The 20121-nt window shown below is 34.8% G+C and overlaps 1 protein-coding gene across 1 annotated transcript in view; it reads right to left on the bottom strand.

The window, feature by feature from the left end:
• LOC108532604 (protein FRA10AC1) overlaps positions 1–20121 on the bottom strand; it is a 34954-nt gene that overhangs the window by 918 nt on the left and 13915 nt on the right. The window contains 5 exon segments of the mRNA XM_017876769.1: positions 156–234; positions 6087–6125; positions 11225–11343; positions 13812–13854; positions 14988–15101. Coding sequence (XP_017732258.1) covers positions 156–234; positions 6087–6125; positions 11225–11343; positions 13812–13854; positions 14988–15101 — 394 coding nt within the window.

Raw genomic sequence — 20121 nt, forward strand, 5'->3', positions numbered from 1 at the left:
AATGGCTGGGAATAAGCTCTAATCTTACCAGGCTAGGCAGTCTTTGGCATTAAATAGATCACCATGATGTTGTATTTTTCCATTAATAAAGCCATGGTTATAGCTTCCTAAACTGATTGAAAAGGTACATATTATCTATTAATATCAGCACTTACTGTGATTTTTCATCTGTCTCTGGTAGTGGACCCTTCCAAAGTTCAGATTCTGAAGCACTTTCTTCCTCATCAGAGTTTCCTGTTCATTTAAAAGAGATGATTTTTAAAAATCTATTACAGTTAAAACACATTTTGAACTATTCGCCAATAATTAACTTTTTATTTAACTCAGCTTCAACTTTTACGGCTTTCTAAAAATTTAATTCACTCTCACATGTACAATAAATTCTTTTAAAACATATATAAATAGGCCAAGGGATACAAAGAGTCACAGCAAAAAGGCCAAGGATTTTAAGTCTCATGGAAACTTCTCTAAGTTACACTGAGTTAAAGTAGCAATTCCAATATTAACTCTTATAAGTGAATTATCTCTTGCAATACAGTTGTTTCTGATCTAGTTTCTTCTTTTCCTTGGTTAACAGAAGACATGCAAGTTAAGATTTACATTTGTAGAGAACATGTTTACATTAAGATTAGCACCTTAAGAACTGAGCTAGTATGTAAGACCAGCTAGTTAAATTATTTTTAAAAAATTGTCAGACATTTAAAAAAACTAATGCTGATTACATAATGAGAAGAAGCCTGTTTCAGTGAAGAAACTGGCATTCTCACACATTGCTGTGAATGAAATTTTGTAAACCTTCTTCTGGAGAAAAATCTGGCAATATAGATCAGTTTAAAACACATACCCTGTGACCAGCAATGCTGCTTTTAGGAATTTGATTACTTACACAGATAAATAAGCACCTCTGATACATATGTACAAAGATGCACACTGTATAAGAACAACTACAAAAAACAACCTAATTCCCCACCAATTAGGGATTAATGACTGGTTAAATAAATACTATACAGCTGTTTAAAACATTAGCATATCTGTATGTACTGCAATAGAAAATGTCCATTCGATATCAAATTTTAAAAGTTACAAAAGTATGCATAGTATAACATATATGTTAAAAACATATGCACATTATATACATACATGTAATTTTATATATGTATTGTAAGTCTGCAAAAGCCAACCAAATTTAGCAGTGATTATATTACCTGTGGGCCTGGAATAATTTTACTTTCTATTTTAAACATTTTCAAATTGTTTGTATTTTAAACAATGAGCATGAATTACCTTCAAAATCAGTAAAAACAATAAAGATACTTTATTTATATATAAAATATGACAAAATAGACATGTTTCAAATAAATCACCTTTATTAGTCAACTAAAATTTTAAAATATGGCAAAATTATCACGCAATAACACTATAATCCACAAAGTAGTTACATTAGCAAACAATTCCTCTCCAATAATGATTATTAGTCTAAAAAAGCAGTGGCACAAATGTGGTCTGTCAATACAGAATGTCCTTTAGTTAAACACAACAAAAATAAAAGAGCATTGATTTGTTACGGTGGATCTAGCCTTTTACCTGTTGGACTCTGATCCTTGAATCAACATGTGTGTCTGAACTTTGCTCCTAACTGAATCTATTCTGGCACCAATTCCAGCAAAAATGGCAAAAGGGGGGAGGGTATTTTGTTTTCTAATGATCTACATACAAATGATAAAATTTTAATCTTGAAAACAAGATTCCTGGCTCAATGACAGCCATCACTGGAATGGCCAGTGTCCCAAATTGATAATGTGGAGGAAAAAAAGAATTAAAATCTTCTCTTATTTTTATGAAAACTCACTAGTATGAGATAAAGAAAGCAGAGAAAAACTAATTAGGCCTAGTAAGGTTATTACTAGTATATTACTCTGCTAATGTTAATGATGCCAGAGAACAAAACCTACAAGGCCTTTAGAAGTGGACAGCTGTTATCTTGTTCCCTTCCAAGAGTACTTTCCACATGCCAGCTTTCTTACACCAGTTTTCTGATACCAGTCAATCAATTTTACTAAAAAATCAAGTCAGTTTAGAGTAACATTATAAAATAATTGTCTTAAAAAATACCCATTAAAAAAGTGGCCAGATATCCCTAGAGAATCAAGTCTACAAGACTGGACTAAATGACCTTTACGGTCCCTTATAACCCTGTGAATCTATAGTATCCTGGTTCCCTGAGGGCTGGCAGTCACTACAAATCATTACTATCATAACTGTTACAACCTGCCAGGGGTGGGAGGGGTGTTACTAAGGACGTAACAATTGGAAGAACTGGCAACACAAAAGAATGCAGCACTGTCAAATCTATTCAGTAATTATTGGTAAGCAGGGATCGGAATTTAAGTCACTGACTTTCTGAGTTGAAAGGGGAACCCGGAGGTCATTTAATCCAACACTTATCCAATGAATGAACCTCTCACTGCAACACCTCCAGTAACAAGTGCCAATTCAATCCATGGTGGAACACTCATTACTCCAGAGGCAGCCCATTTCTCCATTTCTTTTGTCAGGCAGTTCTAAGGGACAAGTTTTTCCTTAAATTAAGGCAAAAATCTGTCTTTGGGCAGTTCTGCCAACCCAGAGTCATAAAAAACAAGTCTCCTACATAGTAGCAGCCTTGCAGTAATTTCCATGTCTACTTCCTCACCTCTTCCCTCCCATCCCTTCACTCTTCTCCCAGGTAAACATCTGGAGTTACTCCAACATTCTTCCTACAACATAATTTCAAGTTCTCGCAATATCTCAGTTTTTTTCTTCTTGACCTGCTTCAAGTTTTCAGTGTTCCCTTTAGAGTGTAGTGCCTAAATAAATTGTACACAATTTTCCCTACATGTTTTGAACAATGAAAGTAGGTCTATCATCTTGGTTTTTGTGGATATTATATGGTAACTAATAACTTGCCCTACTGAAGCAATGGCAAATGGCTCCAATAATCATGGTAACAAATGGACAGGTCAGATTTTTATAGACTTAACTTTTGATTTCATCAATTCTAGAGAACAAACACAGGATTTACATGTCTGTATTTTTCTTTTCTCCGATAACAATGATAACTACAGGTTATTAAGGACTTATTTTGTGTCAGGCACATACTTTACATGTATGTTTTCTCATTTGATTCTGATAATAATCCAACAAAGTAGGTCTCTTTATACCCATTTTACAGACAGAAGTGAAACATAGACAGATGAAATTCATTTAATGTGGATCTGTACAATGCATACGCCAAAACTGGGGTATAAAGAATAGACATACAGTTGATTTCACTGATGAGCAGTTATTGATTGATAATACAGGTAAAGGGCATAGACTTTGGAATTATAAACTTATGTTTAATCCTAGCTTTGCCACTAACTATTTGACCTTGGACACTTTGCTTCAATTCTCTGGTTCTTGGGCGGTCTCATGTGCAAGGTGACCACAGATAACAATACTTGAAATTTGTTAAGAGGGCAGCAAATCATCAAGTTGTATACTTTAAATATATAATTTTTAAAAATTGAGTTTCTTCATTCATTTAAAGACATTCTCTAGGTCTTGATTTTTCTCATCTACAAAATGAGGATATTAATGCACATTATTAGATTAAATAAAGTAACATATCTAAAGCACTTGTTACTGTGCCAACAGAAATTGAGTTTTTCTCCATGGATTTGGTTTTAATAATCCAGAAGTCAAATGAGTTAAGAAGGTAACTGAGTATTGTCCAAATGGAAATAAAATAAATAGCAAAATGTGAGGTCTGAAATTGTCAAGACCATGTAATACAGATGACTGACCGCCTGAGAGGATATCTGGGGTTGGCATACCATAACAATGTATATGTTTCCTGCTTACTATGGTAAATAACTTTCTGGCTGCCAAACAGAAGGTCAGTTTGAAGTGGATAATTTGTTTTTATAAGGCCAAACTAGCTAGAGGTTTCTCAGATTGGATATAGTCTTCACAGTATTCACCCTGCTTCTACTAGTAAAAATTTGATTTAGCTGAGGAGAGGTAAAAGAGCATTAAGTGCTACTTCTAGGAGGCAGGGAAGGATTCAGAGGGCAGGGGTGAAAGACAGTGGGAGGGAGAAAGCAGGCAGAAGAAATAAAAGAATAATATAAATCAGTGATTCAAGAATTTCCCCAAAATACTTTTAATAAAAAAAAATTAGAACTGAAAAAGGGGAATTTTTTCTATATTACATAAACATTCACACCTCTCACTGTTGGAAATAGATGAAAACTAAAATACACTTTCCCACTTTAGCCTGTGTACACCTTTGTTGAAGTATGTACCTATGATTTCATCCTGAGATAACATTGGTCCACTGATCTTATACTTGGCAGTATTTTCGAAACTGTCACTACATTTTATCTAATTTAGGAAAGGACTTCCTGATAAATTAGAATTTACATGCAGAGAAAGTATCAGTGCTTTAAGATACTTCGAAATATATTGAAAACAAAGTGGTACAAGCGCAATAATAATGATAAGGAATATACTATATTCCTAGCTAGAGGAATACCTCCATCATCTCCCTCTTCCACTAAATTTTTAAACAAGAAATATCTTAAAATTCTATTTTTCTCAGTGCAAAATTCTGATCATGAAATATTATAAGATTTTCTAAGAATTCATACTAGCAACAAATAATGTTTATATTTGAGTTAGGAATTTTGGAATAATTGTATCAAAACTTTTCCCTGATTTGAAACCAAACAATCTTAAAGTCATAAAAAAATTTTTTTCTTAATTCTTAGGTTTAAAATAACCAAGTGATCCAGGTGTGTGGTTCAATGCTGCAATCCCAGCACTTTGGGAGGCCAAGAAGGCAGATCACAAGGTCAGGAGTTCGAACGACAGCTATAACCACAATGAGAAAACAACAGAACACAACAAAAATAACAAAAAATTAGCTGGGCAATGTGTGACGGGTTCCTGCGTCCCAGCTACTCTGGGAGGCTGAGGCCAGAAGAATCACTTGAACTGCCGAAGAGGAGCAGTTGCAGTCAGCCAAAGATCGTGCCACGCACTCTAGCCCCCTTGGGTGACAGAGCAGCTCTGTCTCCAAAAACATAAAAATAAAAAATCAAAACAACAAATAACAAAAAACACAAAAAATAAAAAAAATAAAAAACACAAACAAGTAGCCTAGAAATCTCAAATTTCTAAATTTCCTATGAAATAGAGGCCAGAGAGTATGAAAATGAATTAGATAGGCTATTGAACTACACCTTATTATTAGGCCTTGAAGCCTAATCAAGTCTTTCAAATACACACTGTAAATATAATGATATTAAGAATAGATACAACTACATGAATATTTAAGATATATATGAAAAATTGATGACCCTTTTATAAAACCATAGAAGACCTCTTCTCTCAAACTGCCAGGAAAAGCTGAACACTCTAGGAGTTCTCATTATTATCTTAGGTACAATTAATCTTTCTACTGCTTGGTTTCACTCCTTAGGTTTGGTGGTAGGAAGAACACTGACCAAATTTGTGATCTATCTTTGCAAATTAATACCAGGCTTTTTAGAATACATTGGTGTGATAACTGTAGCTTACATGCTATTCCTATCTTATTTTTCCATTATTCTGACTTTTTTAACCTTAAAAAAAGTATTGTGTATGTTTATTTATAAGTCATTGTGAATACTTTTTCGAATATGCAGGGAAAAAAATAATAAAATTTGCAGCAAGATACTCAAAAACATTTGTCCAAATAGGGAAAACCATAGGACTTAAATTAAATCCATTCAACCTCATCCTTTTATCTTTCTTCCCTTCACAATTTGTAACATGAAATGTGAAAGATATATCCACTGTATTTACTGGTAAAATTTTTAATGGCTTCTTACTATAAAATAAGAAACTGTCTTAATGCCCTTAATTGAGTGAATAAATCCTATACACTTAATACACACAGTTTTTCTCATAAATAAAAATAATTAACAAAAACAATATCACATCAGAGTAAGATCATATTATGGGAAATCTAATGCAAATACATGCAAATGCATATTTTTATTAAATAAATACTTGTTACTTACTATTTAGAGAATCTTCTGATTTCTTTGAAGATGAATGCCCTGAAAAGGAAACATCATTGATTTATTAAGTATCATCCTATAGTAGTGTAATCATTGTAGCTGTAACCAGAATTCTTAGCAATATTCTAGTTTGCTTATAGTCTTACAGATAAGCACTTCACTGTTTTCTTTTTTTTTTTTTTGAGACAGAGTCTCGCTCTGTCGCCCAGGCTGGAGTGGAGTGGTGCGATCTCGGCTCACTGCAAGCTCTGCCTCTCGGGTTTACGCCATTCTCCTGCCTCAGCCTCCCGAGTAGCTGGGACTACAGGCGCCCGCCACCTCGCCCGGCTAGTTTTTTGTGTTTTTTTAGTAGAGTCGGGGTTTCACCGTGTTCGCCAGGATGGTCTCGATCTCCTAGCCTCGTGATCCGCCCGTCTCGGCCTCCCAAAGTGCTGGGATTACAGGCTTGAGCCACCGCACACTGTTTTCTAATCTTTCATGTTCCTTAGTCTTATCTCCCTAATTAAAATGTTACATTCTTTTAGGCAGGGATCATATCTTATGTTCTCATTGGTCTGTAATAGCCAGCACAAAACTTAAAAAATAATGAATACCTGCAAAAAAAATCTCATATTGCTAAAAAGAACACCTCACAGATTAGCTTCAATATAAGCAATAATTTATTATCTATAGAGATGTTCAACATTTGAAAGCAGTTTACAAATACTTGCTTTTTACAGTATCTTTTCTAAAGTCATATGCAGATGAGCATTAGTTCTCAGTAATTGATAAGAACACAAAATTATGTCATAAAACAAAATTCTCGGCTCTACAATGGTCATCCAGTGACAGAAACAGAGAGAGAAAGGCACTGAAGATCTATCAGTATAATTTTTTAAAAAATCACTATGATACAGAGTTTCCTGCAATAAGACCTCAGGGAAAATATTTCTGAAGGATGATAAAGTAAAAAAGGGCAGGTGACAGATAGACAGTAACAATTCCTCCAATGTTCCCGGATAGGAGGCCTCATAACCCAAAGTTTTTGGCCCCTTTAGACCAGGTGAAGAGTATAAGAACTACAGGGTAAGGAAATAGGAAATGTATTCTTTCCTGTCATCCTCTAATGAGGAGCATGATACCTGCTTCCCAATATCCAAAGTTCTACAGGTAAAAAAGACGTTAGGCTTAATTTGGAGGCCCAAGGACATAATTAGCACCAAAGGGAGGAAGCTGTAGATTTGGGCTGAATGTTAAGAGAAACATGCTAGCAATTACAACTACCTGAAAATATAAAGCATTATTTTTGGTAGTAGTGGGTTCCTTTTCCCTGGAAATGTTGAACCAATGCAGAACAATCACATGATACACAGCAGTGCCTCTCTCAAACTTTAGTGCATATGATTCGCCCTGGGAACTTGTTAGTAGATCTGGAAGGGTCTGAGATTGTGAGTTGCTAACAAGTTCCCAAATGCTGCCCAGAGGACCATACTTTGTAAAGCAAAACTAAAGAATATCCTTTCAGTCATGATTCCAGAACTGATCTCTGAAGTTCCTCTGACTTTGAGAAAATGTGGTTGAATTCACTGATTCACTCACTTACATTTATTGAATGCCTACTATGGGAGCAAGCATTATCAGGAACTAGAGATAAAGTAAACATGTCACATAGTCCCTTCCCTTACAGAAAATAAACAAATTATTCCAAGGATATTATGTATTTCTAAAGGAGAAGTGAGAGGTATTATTGGATTATGTAAGAGGAACATCATCTTATTTGGAGAAGTGAGGTGAAAGGGTGCCAGGAAGGGCCTTTCCAAGGAACTGAGCTAAGCTGAAACCTGAAGGATGAGGTAGCTTTTGGGAAAGGGGTGATGGTGAGACGGATAAGATTCTGAACATTTTGCCAAGACAGTCTACCTAAATATCTTGTTCTCCCCATACCTGCCAAAGTGGACTGGTCCTTAAAGTCAGTTATTGATCTTTCTCACTTTTTCTCTCTATCCATTCATTCAACTATCTAGTTCATCCATCTATTACTTATACATTTTCTAAGATAGTAACCTAAAGCTATGAGAGTTGATGGGATTACACTGGGAGTACAGAGAGAAACTAGAGAAATCTAGGTAAGAGCACCAAGGAACTCTAACAGCTAAATGTAAGACTGAGAAGGAACTTCAGTTAAAAGCAGCTAAGGAGGTCGGGTGTGGTGACTCATGCTGGTAATCCCAGCACTTTGGGAGGCCAAGGTGAGAGAACTGCTTGAGGTCAGGAGTTTGAGACCAGTCTGGGAAACAGCAAGACCCTGTCTATGCAAAAACAAAACCAAAAAACAAAAATTAGCTGAGTGTGGTAATGTGGGCCTGTAGTCCCAGTTACTTGGGAGACTGAGAAAGGAGGATCACTTGGGCCTCTGAGGTTAAGCCTGCAGTAAGCCAAGATTATGCCACTGTATTCCAGCACTCCAGCCTGGGGCCTGGATGACAGAACAAGACCCTGTCTTACAACAACAACCAAAAAAAAAAAAAAAAAAAGCTTCAGCTAAGGAGAGGCCAGAAAGACAGAAATAAAATTAAAGGAAGTTGTTTTGAGGCATGCCAACAGTCCAAACGCAGCTGAGATGTTAAGCATGTATTAATTACTCTTCAAGTCTGGTCCAAATTAAGGTGGTCTGGCAAGAAAGAATCAAATCAATGATAAAGCTAATTCCAGATGATCCCAGATAAGGTATAAAAGAGTTCCACATGGTTTTCCTAAAAGTTTGCTAAAATTTTGTTATTTTCTGTTATATACCATAGAAGTTGGGGGTAAAAAAGCTGTATTTCTAGAGACTTTGCTTTCAAAGGCACTCTAAATAGAGAATACATAGGAAAGAGATATCTCAATTCCACCTGGCTTTGGTCTTCTATCCCTGAAGAATCTTCAAAGTCTTTTACTCTCTCACTATTATTTATGCTGAACATGAGCTAGTGGGGTGCCAGGGATATAGCAATGAACAAAGTAGGAAGAATCTCTGCCTCTTTTTGGCTTTTGGCTTTTACATCGTCATATGTGTAATAATGGAAAATGTCAGAAGCCATGACAGCGTTACAAATGAGAGTCCTAATTTAGATTCAAGGTGGGGGATGAAATCAGGAAAGGATCAGAAAAGACATTTAAAAGCTTAGACCTGAAGGATGAGCTGGAATAGAACTGAGGGTTTTAGGAAGAGAAGATGCAGCATCCATGTAACCCCTAAAACTGAAAGAAGCTTGACATTTTGCAGAAACTGAAAGGTTACATGGGGGGAGTATGAACGTGAGGTATGGAGTGGTGAGAAACAAGCCTTGTATGGTACACAAGTTCTGGATCCCACAGAACCTTTTAGCTTTGTCCAGGATTTTGGTTATCAGCCTAAAAACAACAGGAAATAATTGATTTATGGAGAATGGATTAAGAGGAGGGAAGGTGGAATGGCAGGACAGAGGCGGAACCCGTAAGGAGAATATAACAGTAGCCTATAAGAGAAAATATAGAGGTTTGTAGTAGGGTGGAGAGAACTTCAGAAATACATACTCTGGGGGTAAAATTCACAGGACTTGGTGACAAATCAAACATAAATAATAAGGTGAAAGACAGTATCAAGGATAATCCCCAGATTTCTGATATTAGTTTTTAGGTCAACACAGGTGTCATCTACTGATGGAACACTAAAGGAAAAACGTCTATAAGGAAGATCACATGCATATGTATGCATAATATGAAGGGTCCAATCCCAGCCCTGAACCTCAGTATTCATCTACCTCATCTATTTTGATTGTACTGAGTAACATTTTATAAAGTAGAGACTAGTTCTTTCATTTGGAATATGCAGTGATTAACATGGTATCACAGTTGTGATAAGAATAAACATATAATACAATGAGGGCAACAAATTTCTTAAGTGACACATTAAATATTTTACTAGCATATAAGGATAAATAACTTTCTAAGACTCAAAAGATATGTTTAACATTTATTGGTTAAAATTTACCTTAGAGGGGAAAACAACATAGAGACAAAAAGGCATTCTGCTACAAATGCCATCTCTCAATAAGCAATAAAATGACAATATCTTCCTCTCACCATCTATCAATTTTACGAAGACTAAAGCTTGGTGACACCATATACTTGAAGCTATGGGAGTAGACAGTATCACAAGGGCATGTAGATTTAAACTCTGCTACATAATGAATATATCATGATGTGCAAGAAGAAGTAAATGCTTCTAAGACTGCAACATAGCTAATGATCTTCATAGCTGGAGCGAGAGAGCCCTCTCCTGTCCAAATATTGTATTAACATTGGCTTGAATCTAATTCAATTACCTATCTAGATTAAGTATGATTCACTATATATTACAGCCTATTGACTCTATTATGGACGAAAAAAGCAACTAGAAGTAACCTTTGTAATAGCTAATATGTGCCAAGTACTATGCAAACTGCTTAATGAATTATCTCATTTCAACTTCTGAACAATTCTAAAAGGAATCATGACCATTTTACACATAAAGAAATTGAGTCTTAGAGAGCTTAAGGACTGCTGAGGAAAAAGCAGGCAGTTCTAAGTATATGTGCACAGCACTATGCTAGGTTCTGAGAACACATATACATGACAATTTTTCTCATTTCTAGAAACTCATAAACTAGTGAAAAAACCACACAGGCCATTATAAATAAAATCAGTATTATAATTTTATATTGATTTATACATTATAGACTGTTTAAAGGCACTGATCAAAGTGCCTTTCACATTCTCATTTGAGTTTCCACAATAAGCTTGACCAGCATGAAGGCCAGATATTCACCTCACCCCTATACACATAAGAGAAATAAAGCAGTTCAGTGACTTATCCAAAGTAACAAGTCTGTAGGTGACAAAGCCAGGAATTAGAAAACTGTTGGCAATATTATACTATCTGCCAAAAATGAACTAAAATTAACCCTTAATTAATTTAGAGGAGTTCTTAAAACTCCTGTAAGTCACTTTAAGTTCATATCTAAATTCTCAGTCAGTTTCCTCTCAATTACCATAAAATGAAATTCCAACTGCATTCACCAATTAGATGAATGAAATACGGCAGATTATATTTCATGCTCATAAATGTGAGTAGATGCTTTATCTTAATTTCCTTTTACCTTTATCTTTTTTCTTGGAGGCCTCTTCTGCAGAAGATAATCTGGATTTTTTACATGATGACTCTCCACAATCTTTTTTGGTTTTATCTTTTCTTTTTTTTGACTTGATTTCTTTTCTCCTTTATGTTAAACAATATAAAATTAAAGTTAACTTTTCCAACTGACCTTTTCAAAAATAAAAACCATCATATGAACAAAAAACCAAAACCAGTTAAAATACTTATTTTTTAAATGTGATTTATATAATAAGGGATGTTAAGTGAGTCTGGAAATATTTTAGGCTAGTATATTAATTAAAACTATTCTGTAAGACAATAAAGTCTTAACATTGAGACAAATAATTATTTTCTATAAGTTCTGTATACAACCATAGTAAATACAAATTATAATTGTATGTTTCCTTCTTTCTATATTCTATCACTTAGCCTTTTAAAACAAAATTACAAGAACAAATCTCATTTCTCTTCACATAATCCATATCCACCTACATGTTAAAAAAGCACAAATAAGGTGAAACTGCTGAACAACTCTAAGCCACCAGTAAATAGAAATTTCTTCTCTTAAGAATAAAGGAATATAGTAAAAGCATAATGGAATGAAAATGGAAAGGGCTTACTGTTAATTCATATATCAACATCAGGCCACTTATAATTTATACTCTTATTGTTGCAGCTTTATCTCTTCTAGGCCAGGTTTACAAGGTTGGCAAGCAATTACCTAATTTTAATAGGTTAAAAAAAAAATACTAAATGGGAAAAGGTGATAATGCTGAAATTGGGACTGGCAAGGAGGATAGAGACAAAGAAAAGATTACTTTCAAAAAACTTGTTCAGTAGATTTTCCAAGTTAAAGTACATATACCAAATGCTATAATAGTATTTAATGCAGTAACCACTTTTGCCTATTTTTTAAGAATCATTTCCATTTTGAAATGAAGTTCAAAAGTTAAGGTCAAAACAAATCTGTGGTTTCTTTCACTATCACTGATGGGAAGGGGAAATAAAGGTTTAGGCTATTCCAGTAATCTAAAAAAGTTCCAGCTCGGTGTGGAGGCTTATGCCTATCATCCCAGCACTTTGGGCGGCTGAGGCAGAACTGCTTGAGTCCAGGAGTTTGAGACCAGCATGGGCAACATAGGGAAACACCATCTCTACAAAAACTTAAAAAAAAAATTATCCAGGTGTGGTGATGTACACCTGTAGTCTCAGCAATTCTGGAGGCTGAGATGGAAGGATCACTTGAGCTCAGGAGGCTGAGGCTGCAATGAGCCATGATCACACCACTGTGCTTCAGCCCAGCCAATAGAGTGAGACTTTGTCTCAAAAAAATAAAGAATAATGAAAATAATAAAATAATTCTGCTAATTTTGAGAATTAAAATATTATTTAACATTTATTTTAATAGCTAAAGTACTATATAGGCACATTTATGACAAAGCTGTTATTTTTTGACAACCCATGTGATTAAAAAAAAGAAAGCTATTTTAAAATTAATATGCTTATGTATACATTTAATAAAGTTGCAAAAGTTGAACTAATTTAACTGTTATTCAGGGCATAAAACCTGACCATCACAAAGGCAAGTTGCAAAGAATCAGTCTGAACATCTTTAATGCCACTTACTGTGGCAAGCAATTTACATGCACTTTCATTTATTCCCCACAATAGCCTGAGTAGCCTCATTTTTACAGGTGATAAAATTAAGTCTTACAGAGGTTAAGCAGTTTGTCCAAGAGGAAGCCTAGTAAGTGGAGAAGCTGAGATTAAAAACCCAGGTCTGATTTCAAACCCCATGACTGCAGGTCACTGGTATTCCCACACATTCAATGTGGCAGATACAGTAAAGCTCATTCAATAAAAGCCTGATTTTAACTTCTTTTCTTTTTTTTTTTTTTTTTTTGAGACAGAGTTTCGCTCTGTTGCTAGGCTGGAATGCAGTGGCTCAATCTCGGCTCACTGCAACCTCCGCCTCCCAGGTTCAAGTAATTCTCCTGCCTCAGCCTCCCCAGTAGCTGGGATTACAGGCACCTGCCACCACACCCAGTTAATTTCTGTATTTTCAGTAGAGACAGGGTTTTACCATGTTGGCCAGGCTGGTCTCAAACTTCTAACCTCAAGTGATCCACCCAACTTGGCCTTCCCACCCTGTGCTAGGATTACAGGCATGAGCCACAGCGCCTGTCCTTGATATTAACGTTAAAATGAGCATAGAGGTGTCTAATCCTTTGTAAGAACAGCAAACTCCAGCTAAAACACTGTCTAAATGAGACACAAGAACTGCTTTATGAAGTCTGCTTTACAACATAATTTCTAACATTAAAGTGTCAGGACATTGGCTCCAAACTAAAAACTCTAACATCCATCTACCACCCCACATAGGCCTTTACATTTAAAACTGCTTGGCAAGAATAGGGCATGGTGGACTTCTAAACCCCTAGTTTACGTAGCCATACGACAATGCCAGATTTTCTACATGATCAACCAATTCAACCATCAACCACCCAAGTCTACATTTAGACACTTAGTGCAGGTAAATGGCTATATCCTGGATTACCAAACATTAAGAATGGCATTTTAAAAGACATTACCTGTGATGAAAATTTAATTTAATGGAACATTCTTGGCATAACCCTAAAAAGAAAAGACACCAATGAATGGTTGATTTTGAATAACCACACTGCTAATCTAGTTTTAATATCATAAATTCACACTTTATATTCCATTACTATAAGAGGGGAAACAATCCGACCTTCATCACCTCAAAATGCAAATATATACACACATACATATAATAAAATATTAGATTTCTTGAGGAATTGAAAATATTCTAACATTATTTTAGAAAAATGTGTTGTCAATTTGTTCTAAAAACAAACTGTGTTCCACAGGCACGTTAACATGTGTCTCACATCAAAGATATCTAATAATAATGTGGGTATAGTCATTTCCTCTGAAGTATTCTAAGAACTTTCAAACGCAAAGGAACTTTTCAAATAGTTCCTTTTTTCCCCCCCTTAATCTCAGTTCACACTGGCTGACTTTTCCTCTTGAGCACTTCCAGAAGGAACTCAGAAACCAGTCTGTATTGACGTGCATAAGTAGCATGTGGGGACATTCTTGACTTTTATTAGGTGTGAGCAGAAAACTCTCAAGACACATTTACTTAGAACCCAGAGAAGGCTAAAGGCAATAATATGATGAGGGAGAGAAACAGCTGACACATGAAGACTAGCTTAAAAAATAAATAAAAGAATGACAGACTCTAAAACATGCATCCTAAGGGAAACTGCTGTATTCTGCAGTATTTATTCCCTATGGTTTTAAGACTGAGGTCAAGAATAACGACGCCTTCCTAAAGTTTTCTTTATTAATACTGTCAAACAGAGTGAATTTATTTATTATCTGTGCTACAACAATATCACTGAGTAATCAGCTAATGTGAGTTTCTACACTGCCTTTTCTGATATTGTGCCTCTTAGCTATGTAATGTGGTGGCATTCTCATGTTAATGGGGACAGAGCCTCACTCTACAAATTACCAGTTTACATTTGACATTAGAATTCTTTTTACTGAAACACCACTGTAATGCTAAAAATGTAAAAATTTGAGGCTCAAAAGTTGAGACTTTGGGAAGCTCCAAGAAAAAAGAGCACTTCCAGAAAGATATTTTAAAACTGTATTCGAATTTTAAAGTCTATATATTTTAATTTTAAATTAAAGACAAACTTGGAAGAATCAATCGTATCCCCCCAAAATCAACTTACTTAATTTAACAAGTGCATTTCTCTTTTCACCATGCTCAATATAACCAAAATTAACTTCCCAACTCTTTAAGCCTTCTTTTTTATCACAATATTTATTTCCACAGAAAAACTGACCTGCAGAAAGGAAAGGAATATTAGCTATGGTAGTTGGTGACAATATTTATCTATATGATCTAGTATTATCCCTAAAATGCACTTCTAAAATATGTAAATTAGCCATAGTCAGCCTTTAAAAACTGACCAGAGTAATACGTTCAACCAACTTGTAAACAAGTATCGAATCAAAGTACTGTTACCAAAAAAATCAGTCACAGAATTCTTGCTTGATAGACTGTATTTAGATAGACATTTTAGGGACTCGCTATTAGGGAATCTTATACTTTGAAAAGACAGTATTAAAGAATGGACATATTTCTCAGAAAGTTGGTTTAAGGAAACAAACAAACAAACAAAAAATGTACTCACAAATACCCCAAAAGAAAAAAACACACTTTCCAAAGTACACGCACTTATAGCTGGATGAAACCTTTCAATATTTAATGGTCATAATAAAATTAATATTTTTAAGTATTAGCATAATGACATTTAAATACTAGCACAGATGGCCTTGAAAACACAATTAAAAATTCTAGCACTTTGAGGCGAAGTACAATATGTAGTCAAACCAGATACTCTACATTTTAGTATAACTTGACACTATTATTAACATCACCCACATCACCATGTCCACAATATATTAAAACCTCCAAAAAAGACTGATAACCTGAGAGAAAAAAAGAGAAACGACTCAACAGTAATTTACTTTGGCAAAAAGACAAGACAAACTTTTATTAATTTATATCATAATAATTTGCACCAACAGGAGCGAATCTGTAACCAGCAAATCTTTTTTCACAAAAATTAAGAAATTATCAAAATGAATTTAGAAAATTACACCCTAAAAGACTGATTTCTAAATCAGCCTTTTAAACTCATTCCAAATGAGTATTTTATTAAATCTATATTTTAGTAGGTAAGACTTTGTTGTTAAAATAGTAACAAAATTATAACTTTATAAAAGAAATCACAACAGTAGCTTTCTTTTCCTTCCCTAACTAGTCCTTTATTCAGTTATATGAATTTAGAGACTACCCATCAATTTTTTTTAAAAGATAACATTATAAACTCACCTGAAAATCTCATTCAATAAAAGTACAACATCTTAAAATTGTGATAGACATTTCAGGATTTCTCATTATTTTAGATAAAAACATACACTAAAGTATAACCCTAGGAAAAGTTAAAATAGCTTTAAATTTATTCTTTTTCCTTAATGTTGTTTCATGGCATATCCAATTTCACACCTAACATATCCAATTTATGGAAGATATATATGAGCTACAATGATAGCATAAATATTTAATCATTTAAAAATGTAATCTTTCCATTTAAAATATTTTTTAAAGTAAGTTTTAAATTATTTCCTTAATGCTACTACATAGTTTTCAGTACTTTAACACTTAAAATGCAATTACTCAGTAAGGAGCTAATTTTATAGCAAGAGACAGTATGGAGATACACAATTTCCAGGAAAAATGTTATGAATAGATTTACAATAATGCATAGAAAAAGCATTTACTGATTGCCTACCAAATATCTGGTCTTTTGCTATTAGACTAAGTATTTGGGCTCAATCTCAGGGACTTCCAAAAATGAGTACTAGCCTGACCCAAAATTCTATTGGGTTTAAAATGATACTTCTACTTTCAAAATGTGGATTTGGCTGAAAACAGTAATATTAATTCATTATTCCAAAATTAATAAAGAATGGAAAAGAATAACGCTTTCTTTTGTTGAAAGTTGTCTTGCTATGAAATCTTTAATTTGTTAAATATTTTCTACATATTTAGAAATTCATAGAACATTCAACTGAATGTTCTAAAGGCAAAATTATAATGGTAATAATCATTAAAGCATTATATTCTGACCTTCTGCTAATAATGCTACCATGGAATTCACCTTTCTCTTAATTTTACTTTTTTTTTTGTAGATAAGGGGGGTATTTCTTGTATTATGTTAGGAATGATCTTAATGGCACTCCAATTCAGAAGCCCTTAACAAAAATTACAGTTTATCCTTATTAAAAAGCAAAAATTTTAAAGTATTCCTTTTTCCTGAAATTTTACTTCTTTTTTCTACTCGGCCACCTTAAATCCAAACTGACAATAAAAAAAATTACATTTAATGTCAATGTAAATTAAATTAAATTTAAATTATACAGAAATCTAAACATGGAGCCAACAATCACATTCACCAACCTAAAAAATAAATGTAATTCCCATGACAGATTTTTCTCTTCTTACAGGATTTGAAGAAAATACACTGAACAATTAGCAATTTATCTGTTAAGAACAAACTACTTTAAGATAGCTTAAAAGTTATAGGTGCCAGACCACAAGATACCTAAGTTAACAATAAGATGTTAAAAGAGGTTATGGTATAGTAAAGAGGTAGTATATTCTAGTACAAAAAGTACAGCCTTTGGAGTCAGATTATTTATGTTTGCATTTTAGGTCTACTACTTAACAGTTGTATAGTACAGGGCAAATTATTTAATCTCTTTTTGCCTCAGCTTCCTCATACATGTAAAGTAGAAATATGAGTACCTACTTCCTTGGTACTCATAGAGGTTTAAAGAGGTTTAAACGAGATAATACATATGAAGCACTCAGAATAGTAACTAGTAGACTCTAACAATCATGCTTCTTGGTATTTACCCAAATGAGCTGAAAACTAATGTCCACACAAAAGCCTAAATATAGGTGTTTACAGCAACTTTATTTCTAACTGCCAAAACTTGGAAGCAACCAAGATGTTCTTCATTAAGTGAATGGATAAACAACTGTGGTACATCCAGACAATTAATATTATTCAGTGGTAAGAAGAAATATCAAACCATGAAGACATGGAGAAACTTAAGTGCATATTACAAAGTGAAAGAACCCAATCTGAAAAGACTACATATATATGATTTCAACTATATGATATTCCGGAAAAGGCAAAACTATGGATGAAGTAGAAAGATCAGTAGTTGCCAGGGATTAGGAAAGAAGGTGGGACGAACAGGTGGAGCACAGAGGATTTTTAGGGCAGTGCAAGTATTCTCTATGATACTATAATGGTAGACACACATCATCACACATTTGTCAAAGCAGTAGAATGTACAATATCAAGAGTGAACCCTAATGTAAGCTATGGACTTCAAATGATAATGATGTATCAATGTAGGTTCACTGATTGTAACAAATGTACCACTCTGGTGTGGGATGCTGACAGTAGGGGATGCTATGCATGCATGAGGGCAGGGGGTATATGGGAACTCTGTACTTTCTGCTCAATTTTGTTGTAAACCTAAAAATGCTCTAAAATTAAAACAAACAAAAAATACACTTGGGAAGATTACTTGAACCCGGGAGGTGGAGGCTGCAGTGAGCCATGATCATGCCACTGCATTCCATCCACCCTGGGCAACTGAGCAAGATCCTGTCTCAAAACAAACAAAAACAACAACAAACAAAAACAAACAAAAAACCACTCAAGGCTAGAAACATGCATACCTGTACCCAACTCAAGAAGCTCTTGTCACTCATTAGGTCTTAACCTTGGGAAAGTTACTTAACTTCTTTTTTTTTTTTTTTGAGACGGAGTCTCGCTCTGTCGCCCAGGCTGGAGTGCAGTGGCCGGATCTCAGCTCACTGCAAGCTCCGCCTCCCGGGTTTACGCCATTCTCCTGCCTCAGCCTCCCGAGTAGCTGGGACTACAGGCGCCCGCCATCCCGCCCGGCTAATTTTTTGTATTTTTTTAGTAGAGACGGGGTTTCACCGTGTTAGCCAGAATGGTCTCGACCTCCTGACCTCGTGTTCCGCCCGTCTCGGCCTCCCAAAGTGCTGGGATTGCAGGCTTGAGCCACCGCGCCCGGCCGGAAAGTTACTTAACTTCTGTACTTCCTCTTCATGTATAAAAATGGAAATAGTAACAACCTTAAGTTCACAGGATTGCTATAGTAAGACAGAGGATTCAGATAAAGTGTTCAATGCCTGGCTAACTTCAGTTTGTTGTGGGTTGTTTGTTTTGTTTGTTTTCAGCCTTCCAAATAGCTAGGACTACAGGCATGTGCTACCCCGCCTGGCTAATTTTACTTTTTATAGAGATAAGGTCTCACTATATTGCCTAGGCTGGTTTTGAACTCCTGGCCTCAAGCTATCCTCCCACCTCAGTCTCCCAAAGTACTGGGATTACAGGCAACAGCCACTGTGCCTGGCAATTTCAATTATTTTTTTAAAAAAATCATCAATCTATTACTTGAATTTGGCAATTTTGTATTTTAAATGCAAATAAAGGCTCAAAATATTTCAAAATATTCTGATTAAAACCCAACAAAAATAAAATCCTCCAAATCTAGGGGAAAAAATAAAATTTCAGGATAAGTCTGTTTAATTCTATTTTTTAGCCTATATATGTATGTGGAGATTGCTTGCATCCAACATATGTGAGGATGTCTACTGAAGCACAGCCAAGTGTAACAGTAACAGTTTCCAAACTTTCTTCTTCATTCATTAATCTATTCACCAAATAACTTATTAAGCAACTACCTACTGGGCTTGGCATTCCACTGAGGATAAAAAGTGATTATTAAAATAGTGTGTCAACAAGAAGGTTATAATCTTATGAGGAAATAATAAATGTAACAAAACAAATTACATTATATCCTACTAGTTAAAGACTGTATATTGTTTCCTGACATAAATGTCCTAGTTTGGATTAAAGTTGAAGTTATTCAGGATTTGGTGCCGAGCCTCCTTTTCTTCTCACTCTGCACTCATCACAATGAGGTCACGTATGCAAGCAGTAAACAAGGATTCTGACTTTATCACCATCGACTTGAACTTTTATGTATACGAAAAATAAACTTTCCAGCTCATTCAAGCCAGTGGTTTTTTTCGGGGAGTGTTCTCTGTCCCTGTAGCTGGACCTATCAATGATACATTGATCCAACTAAAAAGGGGAAATGCAATAAAGAAAGGAATAGGAGTAAGAGGCAAAGATGGAAATTCACTAAAAATGCTCTAAAAGAATCTACTGTATATATTAGGAG

The sequence above is a fragment of the Rhinopithecus bieti genome, unplaced genomic scaffold, assembly GCF_001698545.2.
Source record: "Rhinopithecus bieti isolate Rb0 unplaced genomic scaffold, ASM169854v2 scaffold_9383, whole genome shotgun sequence".
NCBI lineage: Eukaryota > Metazoa > Chordata > Mammalia > Primates > Cercopithecidae > Rhinopithecus > Rhinopithecus bieti.